This window comes from Myodes glareolus, chromosome X, assembly GCF_982192425.1.
Source record: "Myodes glareolus chromosome X, mMyoGla1.1, whole genome shotgun sequence".
NCBI classification, from domain to species: Eukaryota; Metazoa; Chordata; class Mammalia; order Rodentia; family Cricetidae; genus Myodes; species Myodes glareolus.
In genome coordinates this window covers 143,468,253-143,487,345 of record NC_142053.1, presented here as the reverse complement: position 1 = coordinate 143,487,345, position 19,093 = coordinate 143,468,253, and the positions used below count along the sequence as shown (strand labels likewise).

At 40.5% G+C, this 19,093-nt stretch overlaps 1 protein-coding gene across 6 annotated transcripts in view; it reads left to right on the top strand.

Moving 5' to 3' along the window:
• Positions 1-19,093, top strand: part of Slc9a7 (solute carrier family 9 member A7) — a 218,940-nt gene that overhangs the window by 124,267 nt on the left and 75,580 nt on the right. For all 6 annotated transcript variants that reach the window (XM_048461540.3, XM_048461539.3, XM_048461541.3 and 3 more), the window contains exons 6-12: positions 8,446-8,551; positions 9,426-9,567; positions 12,152-12,257; positions 12,405-12,493; positions 12,584-12,697; positions 15,709-15,820; positions 16,522-16,675. In XM_048461540.3, the coding sequence (XP_048317497.1) occupies positions 8,446-8,551; positions 9,426-9,567; positions 12,152-12,257; positions 12,405-12,493; positions 12,584-12,697; positions 15,709-15,820; positions 16,522-16,675 (823 nt within the window). The remainder of the gene's footprint in view (positions 1-8,445; positions 8,552-9,425; positions 9,568-12,151; positions 12,258-12,404; positions 12,494-12,583; positions 12,698-15,708; positions 15,821-16,521; positions 16,676-19,093) is intronic.

The following is a 19,093-nucleotide window of genomic DNA, read 5'->3' as shown; positions in this document are numbered from 1 at the left end:
CCAACTCAGAGATCTGCCTGCCTCTGCCTCCTGATTGCTGGGACTAAAAGCATGCGCCACCACCACCCGGTTAAGAAACCTCACTTTGGGAGGTTTAGGTTGAAAATCAGGTATTCCACAATGGTTTGGCCGTCTGATAAGTGTATAGGATGGCGATGGTGAGGGTATATGCTTAAGTAGGTGGTAATATCTCAAGCCAAGATCTCAGAAATGGTGAGAAACTAGGGTCCCCCAGAACACTAATTAAAGTCCCTTCTCTCAAAGTTCCTCAGCATCACCTAATGCTGCTTCCTAGAGGACCAACCCATTTTATGTGAAAGTTTACGAGACATTCAAATTATATCCAAAAAAGGGCAAATCCTTTCCTTTAGAGGCAACTTTCCCAGCCTGTTATCCCTACATCATTCTTTTTTGGATGCTGCCATCTACTGTGGATATTTCCTCACTGTTGTCTTGCATAGACTTGTACCACAAAGTTTCTGACTTGCTTTCTAAGATGATAGCAGGAAAAAAAGAGTAGTTAAGATTCATACCAGATCTAGGTAACTGTTTGTTGTCAATGGTATTAGACATACTTTCATTGTCATGAGCAATTAACTATGCTTTGTTTTTACTATTGGTAACTATAACATTTTAGGCAAACCATGTTTAAAAGTCAAAAAACTTTATGAAGTTATATAATATAATCCTCCACTTTGTCAAATATGATAGTTATTTTTAACTACTCACTGATTGGTTTAAGAAACACTAGGGCATTAATAAAGAATACCTTTGAGGGTGTTTCCAGAGTAGATTAATGGAAGGGGTTAAGACATGTCCTGAATGTGGGTGGCAATACTCCATTGAAAAGAGACAAATCAGCTAACCCAAGCATTCATCTCTCTTTGCTTCCTGATTGTGAACACAGTATGACTAGCCACCTCATGCTCTTGGTAACATTCTTTCCCAGCAACAATAGACTATAGATAGACTATAGATAGACCATGGGTTAGAATAAACCTTTCCTCCCCTAAGTTGTGCTTTTCAAGTCATAGGTATGAGAAAAGTAACCAGTCCACCAAATCTTTGAACTTTGCTGTGTGCTGAATTCTTCAACAGTTGATGGCTGTTGCATGTCTTCTGCTTGCCCCTTCACAATTACCTGCTTCCCTTTCCTCTTCCTCAGCACTAGAGGCTGACTTATACGGAACATGTCAAAGGTTCCTTTGCTTTCTGATTTTCTATTAGGTTTGTTTATAGTGAATACCACTGGAAGGAGGATGGAGATATAGGAATCCTTCAGATCAGTTGTACCTCTTCATCAGAAGTAACAGCTCCTATCAAGGAACCCAGTCCCTACAATTCCAGGTTCTGTTACCTACTCCTTGCTCTTGAGCCTTCAGACCTATGGATGTAAGTTCCCTGGTTCTGGCCTCAAGCACTGTCTTCTCCCTTCTGTTTTCCTGTACTCTTCCCATATTTTTATAAATAACCCCTTTATAATCTTTTTTTTTTATTCTTGGTTTTTCCAAACAAGGTTTCTCTGTGTAACAGTCCTGGCTGTCCTGGAACTCCCTCTGAAGACCAGGTTGGTTTTGAACTCACAGAGCTCTGCCTGCCCCTGCCCCCTGGAGTGCTGGGATTAAAGGCGTATACCACTATCTAAAGCTCTTCTTCGTTTGCTGTTTGAGTGTGCCATTTGTTTCCTTCTAAGACCCTCTCTGACTGATAGAGTCTGATGCCCAGGATCTCCTGCTCCTAGACTGCCAACCCTGGATACTGTTCATTTTTATTTGCTTCCATCAGTGTTGAGTTTCTGAATCCTCAATGTAGCTGATGTGGATGGAGCCCCACCCACAGCAGTCTACAGTGGACAGATAATGTAACTGAAGAATGAAATCTCTCATTTCATCATTGAGATTTGGCAGATTTCATTACTGAAGTATAGAGAAGCCCGTGCATTGCAGAGTTTTGTTTTCTTACCCTTAAATGGTAAAATTAGCCGCCTCATAGGGTTTTATATGAACTGAATTAAATTAAAAAATGCTTAACATGGTTATCTGTTTTATGGTAAGTCATCAGCATTTGTGATTATCATTGTTAATTCAGCAGCTGGATTTTTTTTAAAAAAGGCAGTTCTTATAGTATATACTGGTAAGCTACTAGAGTCAAAGTTTTGCATGAGGAGGCCATAAATGTAATTCATGCAATAAATTATATGGAACACAGCTTTTAAAAAGCCTTATCCCTAATGGTTTCCCTGTTGTGTAACCTGTTGCATTAGGCCGAATGGGAGAAGTTGACTTTGTGTCTTGAGATAGCATTGGTGTTGTAAGAAGCATTGCTGGCAGGCATGTAGTCTGTTCCTACTAGTTTATGTCATGATAAAGAGGTTATTCTGTTATTCTTCAAATCCAAATTAGGTGTTTATCTTTTGCAAATGAATTAAAATTTTTGGAAAGGAAAGCATGTTCGAGATGTCCTTTAGTCCCTAACAAAAATAGAGAAAACAGGACAGCAAAAGAAAAAAAAAACCATAAAGGAAATGGCAGACTATTGCAGCAGGAGCAGTAAGGCTTAGATATAAAAATTTGTGCGGGAGAATTGTCTGTTCTGTCAATCATGTTTTAAATAAACACTGATTGGCCAGGCAAGAGGTGTAGGTGGGAAAACCAGACAGGAAGTGGAAATGATGCAAGGAGAGCAGGAGAATTCTGGGGAGGAGGAAGTTGATTCCTCCCACTCCTGCCCAGATCACCAAAGCAGCAGGATGTGAGCAGCCCCACTGAAAAAGGTACTGAGCCACATGGCTAAAATAGATCAGAAAAATGGGTTAATCAAGATGTGAGAGTTAGTTAATAAGTAGCCTGACCTAATGGGCCAATCAGCTTTATTACTTACAGAGATCTATGTGTGATTTTATTTGGGGTTAAACAGCTGTGGGAACAGGGCAGGACAGAAACCCCAGCAAACAAGCAAGGCCCCTCATGTTACAGAATGGTGCCCAACATGGATAACTGCATCCACAGAAAGCCTGAGAAAGCTTGGGAAAGACTAGAGCAAAGCATTTCAGTCTTCAGCTGAAGCAGGAAAAAAGCTATGCTGTTTTAAAATGCTGGCTTTTTGGGCCATCCGGCCAGGGAAAACTCTGACTCTTTCAAGCAGGCAGTCCTGACTATGGAAACATTATTGCAGCTTGCTTCCTGGCAAGGACCTTGAAATGCCATAGGAGCTTTTGAAGGTTGTCTTCTCCATATTCCTTAGCAAATTAAAGACCCAGGTGGTCAGAAAAAGAGAGATATACAGTAAAGAGAGATTCAAAGAGTAAGAAATCCTCTAAATGGTTTACAGTGTGTTAAATATATATGCAGACTTGAAAAAAAATGTTTAAAGCCTTAAAATAAAAAAGAAAGAAAGAGAGTAGTTGGGTGTGGTGATACCCACCTTTAATCCCAGCACTGGGGAGGCAGAGACAGACGGATCTCTGGGAGTTCAAGGATAGCCTGGTCTACAGAGGGAATTCCAGGACAAAGATATACAGAGAACCTGTCTCAAAAAGCCAAAAGTTAAAAGTAAAAATAAAAGAAATAGAGGTTAAAATAAAGCCATGTAAAGATGGAAAATACACAGAGAATCTTGATACTGTATGCTATTATGCTCTCTTTAAATTGTTTAAATGCTGAGAAAGGAACAACAGCTGCTAAAAGATACTTGCTTATAAATGCTGCAGAATTAATCCAAGATAGGTATTTTGAAAATGCCTTGGCTTCAAAATTGAAGTCAAAAGGTATGCTACTTTGGAGAAGAGATTTTGCTTTTGTTTCCACAGAAAATGAGAGGATCTGGATTTATTCCAGAGTTAAGAAAAATCATCTTTAACCAAGGGAGACCACCTGAGCAATCTCCGGTAGGAACAGATGGCCCAGATGTCTGAGTTCTTCATCTAGAACAGGTTCAAGACTGCTGCCTGAGATGATCAAGACTCACAAGATACTTCAGTCAGGACTTGAATTCAGTCATAACTCTAAATTTTCTTTAGGTCCCTATAAGATTATCAGTGCCCTCACCCAGCTGGAAGTAACCTGGAATACTACGCCCACATTCCCAAAAATATTTTCCTTTTTTTTTTTCTTAAGATTTATTTATTTATTATGTATACAGTGTTCTGTCTGCATGTATGCCACCAGACCAGAAGAGGGCACCAGATCTCATTATAGATGGTTGTGAGCCACCATGTGGTTGCTGGGAATTGAACTTAGGACCTTTGGAAGAGCAGACAGTGCTCTTAACCAGTGAACCATCTCTCCAGCCCTGAGCCAGTTGTTTTTACTAACACATTCTAACAATCCAGAAACTGTATTATTTGACATAGTTGCTATTTCGAGGATTAGATAATGTGGTATTTTCCGCTTGGATACCCACTCTCCAGAGCACCAACCTCGAGTTAGTCATAAGGCTCCAAATCCCAAACCTTTGACTTGTTTCCATAGGCTATTTCCTTGTGGGAGGGCAGAATTTATTGACTGACGAAAAATAAGTACAGAACAATACAAACCCAGCAGGGCAGTCATACCTATCCAACATGCATTATGGTGATGTCAAGGAATATTGAGGTGTCTGTCTCTTGGTGGGCCTATGGCTTCGTGAGAGAATGCTTGGTTCAGAGCATTGTGACTGCTGGGTGGTGAGAGTGGGGGAATGGGAACTGATGGTTCACTGGGTCCAGGGAGGTAAAGACAGCAAAGGTAGGAACCTCTCATTAGATCATAAAAAGCTAAAAATTTTGAAAACATACTCATAGACACACACACCACACACATGTATACACACATGGACAGACAGACAGACACAGAGAAAGACAGAGAGCGAGAGAGACAGACAGACACACACAGAAAGAAAGATCGTATTTATCTTCCATCGTTCTGGCTAAAAGTGGGCAAGCAGCTAATAAAGTTTGCTAATCAGTAGCTCAACTTCTTGTAACCCCCAACAAACAAACAACCCCTCATGTTACAAAAAATAGCACCTCTGCAGAGGAAAAGAGGGGGTGTTGATCATTTTGAGTGCTATGAAAGCCAGAAATTTCCCTCCAATATTTACACACTCTAGTAAGGGTCCCCACTGAGAATAAATATTGTTAGCCTGTATGGTGACACTTGAAACTGAGAGGAACATTTAATGTTCAGATTTGCTGATGAGTATAAGGAGATTGAAGTAGGTCAGAGGCTGTGCAAGTGATCTCAGTTATGAGGGCTCTTAGAAACACACAGAAAATGACCATCAAGATGGTGCAGTGAGTAAAGACTCTTGTACAAGTTTGGCAAATTGAGTTCCAAACCTGGAATCCTTGTAAAGGTGGGGAGAGAGAACTGACTCTATAAAATTGCCTTACAACCTCCACATATATGTGTGACACACAATAATTTTCTGAGACTGAGTCTTACTATGTAGTCTTGGCCAGCCTGAATCCCGTTGTATAGACCAGGTTGGCCTCTAACCCATAGAGGTCTACCTGCCTCTGCCTCTTGAGTTCTGGGATTAAAAGCATGTGACACTATACACAACTAATAATATTTTTTTTAAAAAAAGAAACACCCATGAAAGATATTTCTGGAAGAATTGACTCATTCCCCAAAGAGGAACTTCTGGGGCTATTGAATTTGATTGACAGGTCATTAAAAGAGGAAGACAGATTAAATTCTAGTTGGGGTGGGATGAAAAATGCTGGAATCAGTGGATCTCAGAAAGTATTGGGGGAAGTGGTCATATTTAACAGTTCTAGGCAAAGCTAGATTTATTAGTTGTTTGTAGCTGCTGTGAGAAAATTCCATAGCCGAAGGTAAAATAAGGAAGACAGAGTTTATTTTAGTGTATGATCCTAGAGTGACAGAGTCTGTTGATGTTGGGAAATGCATGGCATGGTAGCAGGATCAGGAAGCTGGATAATTGCATTTTCTTTCTTTTACATTTGCATGTGCATGCAGAAAGTTGGGGGGAGGGGAGAATTGGAACAAGCCTGCAAACCTTCAAAGTTTGCTGCCCCAGTGATGTATTTCCAGCAAGGTTCCACCTGCTAAAGGTTCCATAGCCTTCCCCAAACCACCATCTGGATACCAAGTATTTAAATACATGAGCCTATGGATGTCATTCTCATTCATTACACTGCATCAGGAAAAGGAACCCACACACTAACCTTGACACACCTTCATTAAATATAAGCAACACTATCAAGTTGAGGCTGGATGGCATGTAAACCTAAGGAAAAATGAAGTTAACCCCTTGAATAAGAAAACTACAGTAATGAGGTTAGACTATGAAAATATGACTCCCTCCTAACGGATGCAACTTTTCTTCTGATTCCAAAAGATGCTAAGGTGAATTAAGAGAGTGATAGACAACATGGTGTAGCTTCTATCCCAGTACTTGGGAGACAGAGGCAAGTGGTTTTCGATGAGTTCAAAGTCAATCTATATAGTGAGATCCTATCTCAATAATTAATAATAATAATAATAATAATTAATAATAGCCAGGTGATAGTGGTGTACACCTTTAATCCCATGACAGAGGCAGGTAGATCTCTGTGAGTTTGAGGCCAGTCTGTTCTATAGAGTGAGTTTCAGGACAGCCAGAGCTACACAGAGAAACACTGCCTCAAAAATTCCCCCTAAAAGGAAGTAATAGGCATTACAAAAGAGCTGTATATGCCCCTGGCTTGGAAGAACTGAAGAACTAAATCATGAGGCACCTTGAGAAAAGAGCTCACAGAATGGGATCAAGAAGGAACCTAGCAGAGCGAAAGAGGTTATTTTAAAGTCCATTTTTCTTTAAGATGGGCAGACTGAAATGATAGTGTTAGACAGTGTGTGTTTGGGCTATTGCACTATAAAAAAATGGGGAAAGTCAATGTAAAATTCACACAATGGTTATTTTTGAGTGAAGGGGGCTTGAGATTGGGATGGGACACGTGTATATGAAGGGGGCTGGTAAATTCTTGGATTGGTAAGCAAACTGACTTTCTTCTAATTACTCACTGAACTAAGCATTTGGTTTGGTGTTCTAATTCTCTAAGGAGTAGTACTTTTGGCTAAAAATACCAGAAAACGTGGCTGATGCAAACTTAAACAAAAATAGATGTTTATCTTGAATCCCACCTGTGGCCTGGTACCATGAGTTCTGTCCTAGCTGGGAGCATCTAGGACCTTCTTCATCTTTCTACTGTATTACTTTGGGTTTCAGTGGTACTTCCATTGCCTTGTGGGGGTAAGCTGGATGCATGTGCCTTTCTCTATCATCTTCTACAGATAGAGGCCAGGGATATGGCACACAGGTCAACCCCCACAGCAAAGCCATTATCTGATCCCAAATACAAGTAAGGCTAAAGTTGAGAAACCATGTTCTAGTAGTAAGTCTCAGTGTGTATGGACAGAGAATACTTGGGGTTCCCCAAAACCCTTTCAAGGGGCCCATCAGGTCAAAACTGATTTCATAATAACAGCAGTACCTTATTTGCCTTTTTACTCTCATCTCTCCCACATGTACAGTGGGGTCTTCCAGAGGCTGCACAAGAACATAGTATTATTATCTGTCCCTTAGATATAGAAACAACTGTGAGAAACATCTGGTAATCCAAGAGTTTAAAGGGATTCCCTTTCTTTCAGATTTTTATTTCAGAAAGTGTATTTTTTATTAAAATATTTCATGTTAGTATATAAAAGTTATTTAAAATGCACAAATACTAATTTTTATGCTGTATTCAATAAATATCAGTATTAGGAGCATAGGTCTTAGAATATAAAGGAGTTTAGAGGTTAAAAGTTTCAGAACTACTGATGCAGAGAATCATTGGTTTTTAAATGCATCAGAAATGTGAAAATTGGGAGAAGTGTAATTATGGACTGGGCATAGCAGTGCATGACTGTAATCTCAACATTCAGGGGACTGAGGCAGGAGGGTTGTAAGTTCTACGACAGCCTGGGCTATATAAAAGACCCTTATTTATTTATTTATTCCCTAACAAGTATAATTACAGGTGATTTGTCATGGAGAAAGCCTTTATCAGTCTATTCTACACTCTGACTCTGTGCTGAGTTCTGGGAGTACTAAGGTTAAAAAAAATCGGATTTCTATCTTCAAAAATTTGCCAACCCACAAAAAGAGACAAATTACATAAGTGGCTCTACCCCATCCCCCAATTTTTATACAAGGTATTTTCAGTATATCGTGCAGACAGCAGTGTACTTAGGTGCAGGGTTCATCAGACTCAATGATCACATCAAACCTCATCTAGATTAGAAGCTTAATATTTTCCCTTTTATCATTTACTAGACAGACCATCTGTCTTTTACTATTACTGGCTACCAAACCACCTTGTACCATCTAATAGACAAATAGCCTCTGTAAATCTGCAATCTGTAGTTTAACGGCAGAAGTCAAAACTAATTTCAATGCCTTGGGCCTCTATTTCAGTGACTGTGTTGGCAATCTTTAATGAACTGCATGCAGATGTGGATCTTTATGCTCTTCTGTTTGGAGAGAGTGTCCTGAATGATGCTGTTGCCATTGTACTGTCCTCGTAAGTAACTGGTTCTGCAGGGAGGTGGGGTAGGGGTAGGATAATGTTTCTGGCTTTGTCCCTTAGTAGCATTCAGGATGCTGGTACCAGCATAACATGGTGGCTGCAGCTTAAATTAAATGTAGTTGCTCTGGGCAGTGCTTGGTAGACTCCATGTTTGTTGTTATTTTCAGTTCCAGTGAGTCTCCTTGTCCCTCAGGTATACAGTTTAAGACCCCTTGTAAATGCTTGAAACCATACTGTTTGATGATTTTCACATACATACAAAAACATATCTATAATATAAATTAGAGAAGTAGAAAGTTAACAATAACTAATATTAAAGTATACCAATTAAAATAATGTTTCAGTTGTAATAAAATTATGCAACAAGCTTACTCTTTCTTTCAAAATATTATTGAACGTAATGAATATTTTATGACTTCTCTTTGGCAGATCCAAATTTTCAACAACACTACTTTTTCTCTTTGGAAATGTTATTAAGTAAAATAAAGGTTATTTGAACATAAATGCTATAGTCTGATAACCTCAATGGTTTCTAATGAACTTATAGTCAATTAGCATATGCCACGTGGATACATTAGTCAAAGTAGTGATTCATGTCATGGACAGGATCCAGCTGGATGGTTGAAGATTTCATCATGCTGTTGATAACAGTATGTAATTTAGAACTTATAAATAGTTTATTTCTGGATTTTTCTATTTAATGTTTTTAGTTTGAGGTTTACCTCAGGTAACTAAAACCACAGAAGGTGAAATAGTGAAGGAGGGTTGGGACTGTTAAGTGTATCGTGATGTAAAACCAGTGCGGCCATCTTTTCAAAAATAAAAGCAAAAACAAAACTTTCTCTCTCTTTTTGTTTTTAAACTCCAGGTCTATTGTTGCCTATCAGCCAGCAGGACTAAATACCCACACTTTTGACGCTGCTGCCTTTTTTAAGTCAGTTGGCATTTTTCTAGGTATATTTAGTGGCTCTTTTACAATGGGAGCTGTAACTGGTGTTGTGACTGCTTTAATATCCTTTTAAAAAAAAAATTGGTCCCTGCTTGGCTACACATACATGATATTGTGTTTGCAAAGAGAAAGTTCTCAGTTCTTTCTTTCAGCCCAGAATCTTAAATTTATTGTTCTTCTGAGATGTGGCACTTCCTCATCTGGGTCAGGCACAGTGATTGGGCCCCTAAGTAATAATGTGAGAAAAAGGCTGAGAAATTGGACTCTGAGAATTACAAAAGAAGAGGTATTGAAAATGGGGTGGGGATATGTTGAGGTATCTGAAGTGGGATGTACAGAGTTGGGATACATATGATCAGAATACACTGTTAGCATGCATGAAATTGTTAAAGAATAAGTAAAACAAATTCTCCCAAGAGTGTGAAGGAAGGAAATATGATCAATGAAACATAAAATATACTAAATAAAGATGGGGAATTCAACTGTAGATTTTGCTTTGTCCTTACCTTTGCTGCTTCTCCCCCTTTCTTATAACCCAATTTGAACACTAATTATAGGAGATGAAGAGACTGAGGAACCCAGAGGAGGCTTGCAGTCAGTGACCACTGGTCAGTCTGTACTTTAGCTTCTGGTTACTGGTGCTGTCTGCTGTTCAGGGACTATGAACATTAAGGTAGCCATAACTAACCCAGAGTAATTGGTGAGAATTATTGGACTTTCCACTGTGTCTTCCATGACAAAGGATGGTATGATATTTAGTTTAAAATAACCAAACATAAAGAGAAAAACATGGAAAGAACTCGCAGTTCCTCTACATATATGCTGAATCCTCCATCACTGTACTCTCTTTGATTGGCATTACTAATGAATGTAATACAAACCACATCCATTTTATGTGTAACCAGTATAGATAATATGGAAAATTATTAGTGAGATATTTTTAGCTGTTTGATTTTTGTTCTAGTTTTTGAGATATGTATCCTTTGCTCTTTGCAAAATCTCAGCTATTCCTAACTACATTTTAAATGTTGAGAAACCGCATGTAGCTAGCAGCTACTTTGTTATAAAATACACATCAAGCTAACTTTGTTTAAAGGCCTGAGTACTGAGGGCTTAATTGCTCAGTGAACTTGTTTGTGAGTTGCTTCTATTTGATGGCATATTGAATGGTTGTGGTAGGAGAAAGATTCCCTTTGTTCTCAAAAGGAGACCTCAGCACTTCATTGCTGTTCCAGGAATTATAGATTTTTTTTTCTGTCCCATACGTGGGTGAGGCCTTAATTATGGAAATTAGAGCCTTAAGAGCCTGTCTTCCCAGATCTGCCCAGTCCTATGAGAACTAACCTGTCAGTCAAGCCTGCAGCCAGAAATTTATTCATAGAATCGTAGTAATTCATTTGGTATAGAGTTCACCCATTTAAAGCATACAATTCAATTGTTTTGCATTCCTTATGTCATTAATTTTGAAAATCATGGTAATATATAATAAAATTTGCCTCAGTACACAGTTTAAAGTAAGTACAGGAACCAACAAAATGACTCATCACGTAAGAAGTTTTTCCACCAAGCCTGATGACTTGAGCTTGATCCCTGGAACCCACATGGTAGAAGAAAACTCCCTATGAGTTGTCCTATGACCTTCACTTGCTTAGCAGGCACATGATGCCCCCCCCTTCACACACACACACACACACACACACACACACACACACACACACACACACACCTTTTTAAGTTATTAAATACACATTTTAAGTTTTAAAATACATTCACAGTGTTGATTTTCCCTTCCTACTGCCTGTTTCCAGAATGCTATTCCTCATCTCAGACAGAAACTCTGTACCAATTCAACAACAACTCTGCACTCCAATTCTGACTCTGGTTACCTGTATTCTACTATAAAGTTTTTTTTTTTATTTTGTATGGTGGTGGGTTGATCAAACCCAGGACTGCAAACATGATAGGCAGGTGCTTACCATTCAGCTACACCACCAGCCCTGGAAAGCTGATTTTTTAAAAAAATTTTGTTACTTGAAAAATTGAGCTCAGGACTGGAGAGATGGCTCAGCAGTTAAGAGCACTGACTGCTCTTCTGAGAACCTGGGTTCAATTCCCAGCACCCATATGGCAGCTCAACTCTGTCTGTAATTTCATTTCCAGGGTATCTGACACCCACACACAGATGTACATGCAAGCAGAACACTAATGTGCATACAATAAAAATAAATAATTTTAAGAAAGAAGTAAAATTGAGCTGTGTGTGGTGGTGCGTACCTTTAATCCCAGCACTTGGGAGGTAGAGGCTGGTAGATCTCTGAGTTTGAGGCCAGCCTGATCTACATTGTGAGTTCCAGGCCAGCCAAGGCTAATTAAAGAAACCCTATCTCGGGGGTGGGGGAAAAGAAGAAAAGGAAGAAAGGGAAAAGAACTAACAAAGCATGTGTGGCAGAGTGATAGAGAACCAGCCTAGCATGTTCAGGGCTCTTAAGTTCCATCCTGACACTGTAGCATTTAAAAAAGAGAGATAAAACTTCCTCCAAGAAGGTATAGGGGATGGGTGGTCCTTTGAGAGGGCTAAAAGAATGGGGACTTCAAGTGTCCCTGCTGCCCATGCCCAGAGCTGCTGTCCTTAACCTGGTGCTGACGTGACCAAGTTTACTAAGCTGCACTGCTTCCCCCTGCTGGAGACGGCGCTCTTTTTCCTGATGTCCTGGAGCACATTTCTTTTGGCTGAAGCCTGTGGATTTACAGGTAGGTTTTACTGCTGGTCTCAGCAGAGCCTGTGAGAGAGGAAGAGGGGAGGTAGGCTGTATGGCTCACCTGCTGTAAATTGTCTTGTCAGTTGAATTTTTTTCTTGCCTCTTTTTTCTCACTGATTTTCAGCAACTCTTTTGACAGGTGTTGTAGCTGTCCTTTTCTGTGGGATTACACAAGCTCATTATACATACAACAATCTGTCAGTAGAATCAAGAAGTCGAAGCAAGCAGGTAAGAGAGGCTCTTGAGCCAGATGGACTGCCAGGTAGCACAGCAGGAAGACTGCAGAGTTCACGGCCTTCTCTTTCCTTCTTCATGCAGCTTTTTGAGGTGTTACACTTTCTGGCGGAAAACTTCATTTTCTCCTATATGGGCCTGGCACTGTTCACCTTCCAGAAGCATGTTTTCAGCCCCATTTTCATCATTGGTGCTTTTGTATCCTTTTCTCATTTATTCCACATTGTACACAGAGATGTGACCTCTGTATAACCACTAAGAATAATCATTTGATTACCACCTCTGTTTTGAATGGATAAGCAGGTCAGTTCTAGTTCAGGATACTTGGGGGAAACTTCTTAAAGCAGAATGTATTTCATTTCAAGTCTGGCTTTTTTTCCCTGATATTTTCTGTTCTAATTTAGTGCGTGACAGGCTATCATTTGTTTTGTAGAGCTCTGTCCCGAGTAGATCTAAAAGTCAATAACCATGTCAGTCCCCACAATTACTTTTAACATGTCATTGCCAGGTTAATGTAACCCAGGCAGATAGTTCCCTGATTTTAGTGACTAGAAGGTTCCAATCCTCTTGCTGTCAGCTGCATAGTCCCGCTTGGCTAGCCATGTCCCATGCTGCCCTCGCATGTGAGTACGCAGTGACCATGCTCTCACCCAAGCTGCCCTGCTGCTGTGGATTATTCTGAGAGAAACTCCTTTGGTTTTCTAAAACAAGAAGGAAGGGAGGTTTTCAAGGAGGGAGAGAGGAGAAAAAAGAACATGTAACATGAGGGAACAGATAAAAATAATTGATAAGATTAGAGGGAAAGAGGAAGGAGAAAGGAGAAAAAAGACAAAATAAAATACGTAGTTCTTTGATTTTCACTGTTGAGAATACAGTGTTTAGAGAGGGGACACTTTGGATGCTTGGCTTAGAAAGGATGGATGTTGCTTAAGGGAACAGGGTAGTCGAGATAGAAGAAGGGCAGAGATGAGAGCAAGGAAAGAGCTATTTTGATTGAGGTAGCCATTATGGGGCTAGCAAGAAACCTGGCACTAGAGAAATTCCCAGGAATCCACAAGGATGAGCCCAACTAAGACCCTAAGCAGTAGTGGAGAGGGGGGTTGAACTGGCCTTGCCCTGTAGTCAGATTATGGGTATCTTAAATATCACCATAGAACCTTCATCCAGCAATTGTTGGAAACAGAGGCAGAGACCCACTGGGCTAAGCTCCCAAAGTCCAGTTAAAGAGTAGGAATAGTGAGAATATGAGCAAAGAGGTCAAGACCATGATGGGGACACCCACTGAAACAGTCTACCTGAGCTAATGGGAGCTCACCAACTCCAGCCAGACAGGGAAGGAACTAGCGTGGACCAAACTAGTCCCTCTGAATGTGACTGACAGTTGCATGGGTGAGGCAGACTGAGAGGCCACTGGCAGTAGCACCAGGATTTGTTCCTACTGCTGGTATTGGCTTTTTGGGAACCTACTCTCTTTGGATGGATACCTTGCTCAGCCTAGATATAGTAGGGAGGGCCTTGGACCTTCCCCAAAGCAATGTGACCTACCCTCTCTGAGGAGTGGATTGGGGGTTGGGGGACAGGTGGAAGGGATGGGAGGAGGGGAGGAAGTGGGAACTGGGATTGGTATGTAAAATGAAAAAAAAAGATAGTTTTTCTTTTTAAAAAAATAAAAAAGGATACATACAACCAATAAATAAATAAATAAATAAAGAGAAACAACAAAAAAAAGGGGGGGGCAGATGTTGAGTACCTAGCAATGGCTAGTGGCCGAGGGTTTGGCTTACTTGGTGTTAGGTACTATTTTTTTCATTAAAGTAAGCTTTTCTGACCCTGGATTTCAAGATCCTATCCTTATTGCCTTATTGTTGGACATTTGCTTTCTCTCTCTCTCTCTCTCTCTCTCTCTCTCTCTCTCTCTCTCTCTCTCTTTATTTCTGCCTCTTTTAGGCCTCCTGGGATTCCTTAACTCTTAAAATGTTGTCTTCAAAGAGTATTTTTTTCCCTCTGTGATTTTCATTTCATGTGAAAGAATGTGGGGGCTGTCCCTTCTTAACTGCTAGAGAGTGACAGTGCTGGCATCCTAGTTTAGGGTCTTCTTAATGGCTTCACACACTAGAGGAACAGCTTAGAATCTGTTAGATTAGTTTTTCCTTCACTCAGACTTAGCTTGTTGCTCTGATTTGTATTTCCTGCACGTCATAGTGGAAGAGATAGTGGAGGAAGGCCTTGTTTATAGATCAGGGCCTGTTGGCTGGGTGAGCCACATCCTCTGGAAATCCTAAAGGCTGATGACCACTTGAAGATTTTTCCTTCACATCTGAGAGAGAATATGCTTTACAAGCACTACCCATTTCCTTTTGTTAAAAACAAAACCAAACAAGGAAAGGAAGAAAGACAAAAAAGCAGGAAAACACTTTACACTTTACCCTGGAGGAAGTAGAAGATAGTTTGGCCCTGGTTTCTGTCTGAAATAACTGTGGCTCATGCAGCTGGTGCATTGCTTGGCGGAAGCTCTCTATTTGCTGGCTCCTGCTTGTGTTTCCTTCTCTGACCAAGGGATTGTGCAGCTCTCTCTGTTGAGTGCTGTTTAAACTTGGCAAGGAAAAGATGACTGGTTTCTCTGAATTCTTTGCTTTTCACAGTAGAGTTCGTTTTTCACATTCATTCTTTTCTACTTCTGACATCCCCAAAGGACATTAAAGCTACATAGGAGAGACTTTCTCTGAGTTCATTTGTGTGAGTGAATGTCTCTTTGTGGTAAGACTACTTGAGGGTTCCTCACATCTATTTTTGTGTGCTCCCTAGGCATTGAAGTCCCTAATGTTTTCTTGTGAATGAAAATTGTTGGCTCTTTCCCTCTAGTAGAGCCCAGCATAGTATGTGCCTTGTTCAGTTCTCAATCTGATGGTACTTTAGATTACTTCTGGAGTTAGTTTTAGAGAAATTGACAAGCCTGTCAATTGAACCAGTTCAATTCAGTTCAAAAGTTAAAACCATATGTTGATAAGCTGTATAATGAACCAAGAAGTGGGAAAGTTGACCAAATGACTGCCATTTTGTTGCTGAGTGGTTTGCAACGGGGAGTCCAGGCATTCTGACTTCTTTGGGCAGCCCTGCATCACAGCACTCCTAAAGTTCTGTGCTCAACCAGAGTATTTGAAGTGCCATTCTGGAAATGTGTTGGCTCCTTAACCTCGCCTGGTGGTCAGGTTTCCATCTTCCTGGGCAGAGCTGCGCATATCTACCCTCTCTCCTTCTTCCTCAACCTGGGCAGAAGGCACAAGATTGGCTGGAATTTTCAACACATGATGATGTTTTCAGGTAAAATATATTTATATAATATATATATATATATATATATATATATATAAAGAAAATAAATTTTATTTAGCAAACAATGATAATACGACTAAAATATAACCAACTGGGCTTTAAAGCACACATCTGTAATTCCAGATTAAGAAAGGGGAAGGCAGAAGGATCAGAAGTTCAAGGTCATGCTTGGGTGCATATTGAGTTTAAGGCTAGCTTTAGGCTAGCCTGTCTCAAGATCCTGTTACACATCAACCTATATTTCTACTCTTCCGTGAGGTACCCCTTCCTTTACTAATAAAAATACTGCCCTACTTTCCACAAATGTGCATTTGCACACATTCATAGTCAGCCAACATTCATGTTGACTGTGTGGTATTTGGATGGAAGACTTAGAGAGCTTGTTATTATGCAAGTTTATTTTTCTTTTAGGTCATTAGGAGAAGAATCATTTAAATAATAAGAATGGTTAGTATTCTAGAATGTGCCATACAAAGTGGTGCTGTTTTTCTTCTTATGCTGGGAATTCTGAGTAAGCCAGATTCAAAGGGAAGAAGATCATACACCTTTAAGTGCTTCTACCTGGCTTAAGCAGCTTGGCTCCCAAAGCATATGGCTAGAGTTCTATTATCCCCACAGTGGCAGTGCATTTTGAGGAATTGTCATCAGGTTCCCTCATCACCAGAAGATCTTCCTGTTTGGTCCCATAGGCCTGAGGGGAGCAATGGCATTTGCACTTGCCATCCGTGACACGGCATCCTATGCTCGCCAGATGATGTTCACAACCACGCTGCTCATTGTCTTCTTCACTGTATGGGTCATCGGTGGAGGCACCACACCAATGTTGTCATGGCTCAATATAAGGTCAGTTTGAAACCAAGCCAATTTTGTATCTAAATGTGTCTGTTGTCATAATTCTTGAGAATGCTCAAGGTGCTGTGCAGGCTGTGCTTGTAAAAGATTTCCATTCTTTTGGTTTAACCAATGTGTGTGTGTGTGTGTGTGTGTGTGTGTGTGTGTGTGTGTGTGTGTGTGTGTAGGGGTGTTTTAGATATTTTAAATTAAAATTTAGAGTAGTGGGATTTTTCAGGATACAAAATTGTCATTGAATTCTTAAAAAAAAAAGAAATTGAAAATAGGATTATCAGTACGCACAGGAAACTAGGATGAGCTGGCCCTTACTAGTGTAGAAGAAGCTCCTTAGCCAGCAATCAAAAGAGGCAAATAGAGTTTTGCTTTCTTAGGATTTCGTATGTAGTGCCTTTTCTTGCTTCTGTGCAAAAACAAGATGGCGTTTTCTTTTTTCTTTTTTTTTGAGCTTTATTTTATTTCCCTCTCACTCCCCCCACTCCTCCCTCTCCAGTCCTAAGAAAGGGCAGGGTACCCTGCCCTGTGGGAAGTCCAAGGTCCTCCCCCCTCCATCCAGGTCTAGGAAGGTGTGCATCCAAACAGACGAGGATCCCAAAAAGCCAGCACATGCAGTAGAATCAAATCCCAGTGCCATTATTATTGGCTCCTCAGTCAGCCCTCATTGACAGCCACATTCAGAGAGTCTGGTTTGATCACATGCTCGTTCAGTCCCAGTCCAGCTGGCCTTGGTGAGCTCCCATTAGATCAGTCACATCATCTCAGTGGGTGGACACATCCCTCGCGGTCCTGACTTCTTTACTCATTTTCTCCCTTCTTCTGCTCTTCATCTGGACCTTAGGAGCTCAGTCCAGTGATCCAATGTGGGTCTCTGTCTCTATCTCCATCCATCACCAGATGAAGGTTCTATGGTGATATGCAAGATATTCATCAGTATGGCTATGGGACAAGGTCAGTTTAGGCACCCTCTCCTGTGCTGCCCAAGGAACAATCTGGGGACCTCCCCTTGGACCTGGGAAACCCCTCTAGAGTCAAGTCTCTTGCAAACCCTAAAATGGCTCCCTTAATTAAGATATTTATTTCCCTGCTCACATATCTACCCGTCCTCCATCCCACCCATCCCATTCTTCCAAGCTCTTCCGAATCCTCCCCTTCTCCCTTCTCTCTACCCATCTCCCCTTACATCCACCCCACCCCCACCCCCGTGCTCCCAACTTTTGCCTGGCAATCTTGTCTACTTCCAATTTCCAGGAGGATAAATATATGTTTTTCTTTTGGTTCTCCTTATTATTTAGTTTCTCTAGGATCACAAACTATAGGCTGCAATTCTAATACTTGGAAAGTAGAGTTGGGAGAATTAAGGGAAAATAAAAAATCAAACTCAGGTCAACATCCCTCTGTTGTTTGTTAGGCAAAGCTACAGACTACACACAAAAGATATCATGGGGCTATAACAGATTAAAGTTACATAGAAAATGCCATCTCTGTTTCCATCCATTTTGGTATGTGTTTCTCCCACCCCCACCCCAGACTGTCTTAGTTAGGATTTCTATTGCTGTGAAAAGACTTGACCACAAGTAATGAAAATGCCTGAAGAGTCACTCTCCAAAGAGCCACAAGGTGGCAGTATATCTTTCTCTATTGGTCTTTAGTTTGTTTTCCCTCTAGATTGTAGAATGCCAAAGACAGCTGGAGTTCCTACACATTTCAGAGGAAAGAAGCAGGATTTGAGAGAATGGCCTCTTCCACCTGAGGCTTTTATACTAATGGTATAAGGGTAGGCTGGGATTCCTGGGTTTGGCCACTGCCAGCTATGCCATTTCTGGGCTAGTATGTCTCAGTCTGCAGATCAAGTCTTCTTGGTGACAATCAGGGTCCTCACTCATGCTTGCATTGCAGGTGCCATTTGCATTTCCATGCCTATGTATTAAGATAAGGTTCCCATAGTGGAGGTAATACTGCAATCTCTATTGTAGAGTTGGGGAAATGAGACACAGGGCAACGATTTGGCTGCCGGTAGCAGAGTATTAAGAGGATGAGGTGGATTGGAATTCAGGAAGTTTTCCCAGGACTTGCTCACTGTGCCTTCCAACTATAAGAAGGATTGTGGTGCTAAAGACTGCCTTCCCCATAAAATTTGGAGTGTTTAGAATTTCAGCTTTCTAGCATTAATACTAAAGGTTGGATTAAATAACACAGTCCATCCTTGAGAATATAAACCTGAAGAAAGAAATTTTAATTCTGTGACATTCAACTTGAGACATCAGATAGTACTATCTTTGTTTTTTGTGGTAGCATGAGGATAAGACAGGTGGTTGATCCTGGGTATGATTGCATTCAGTGACCTGTGTCGTTACTTTTTGCCAGATGAAGATATTTGTAATAGAGATGCTCATTTTGTATAGAAAATTGTCA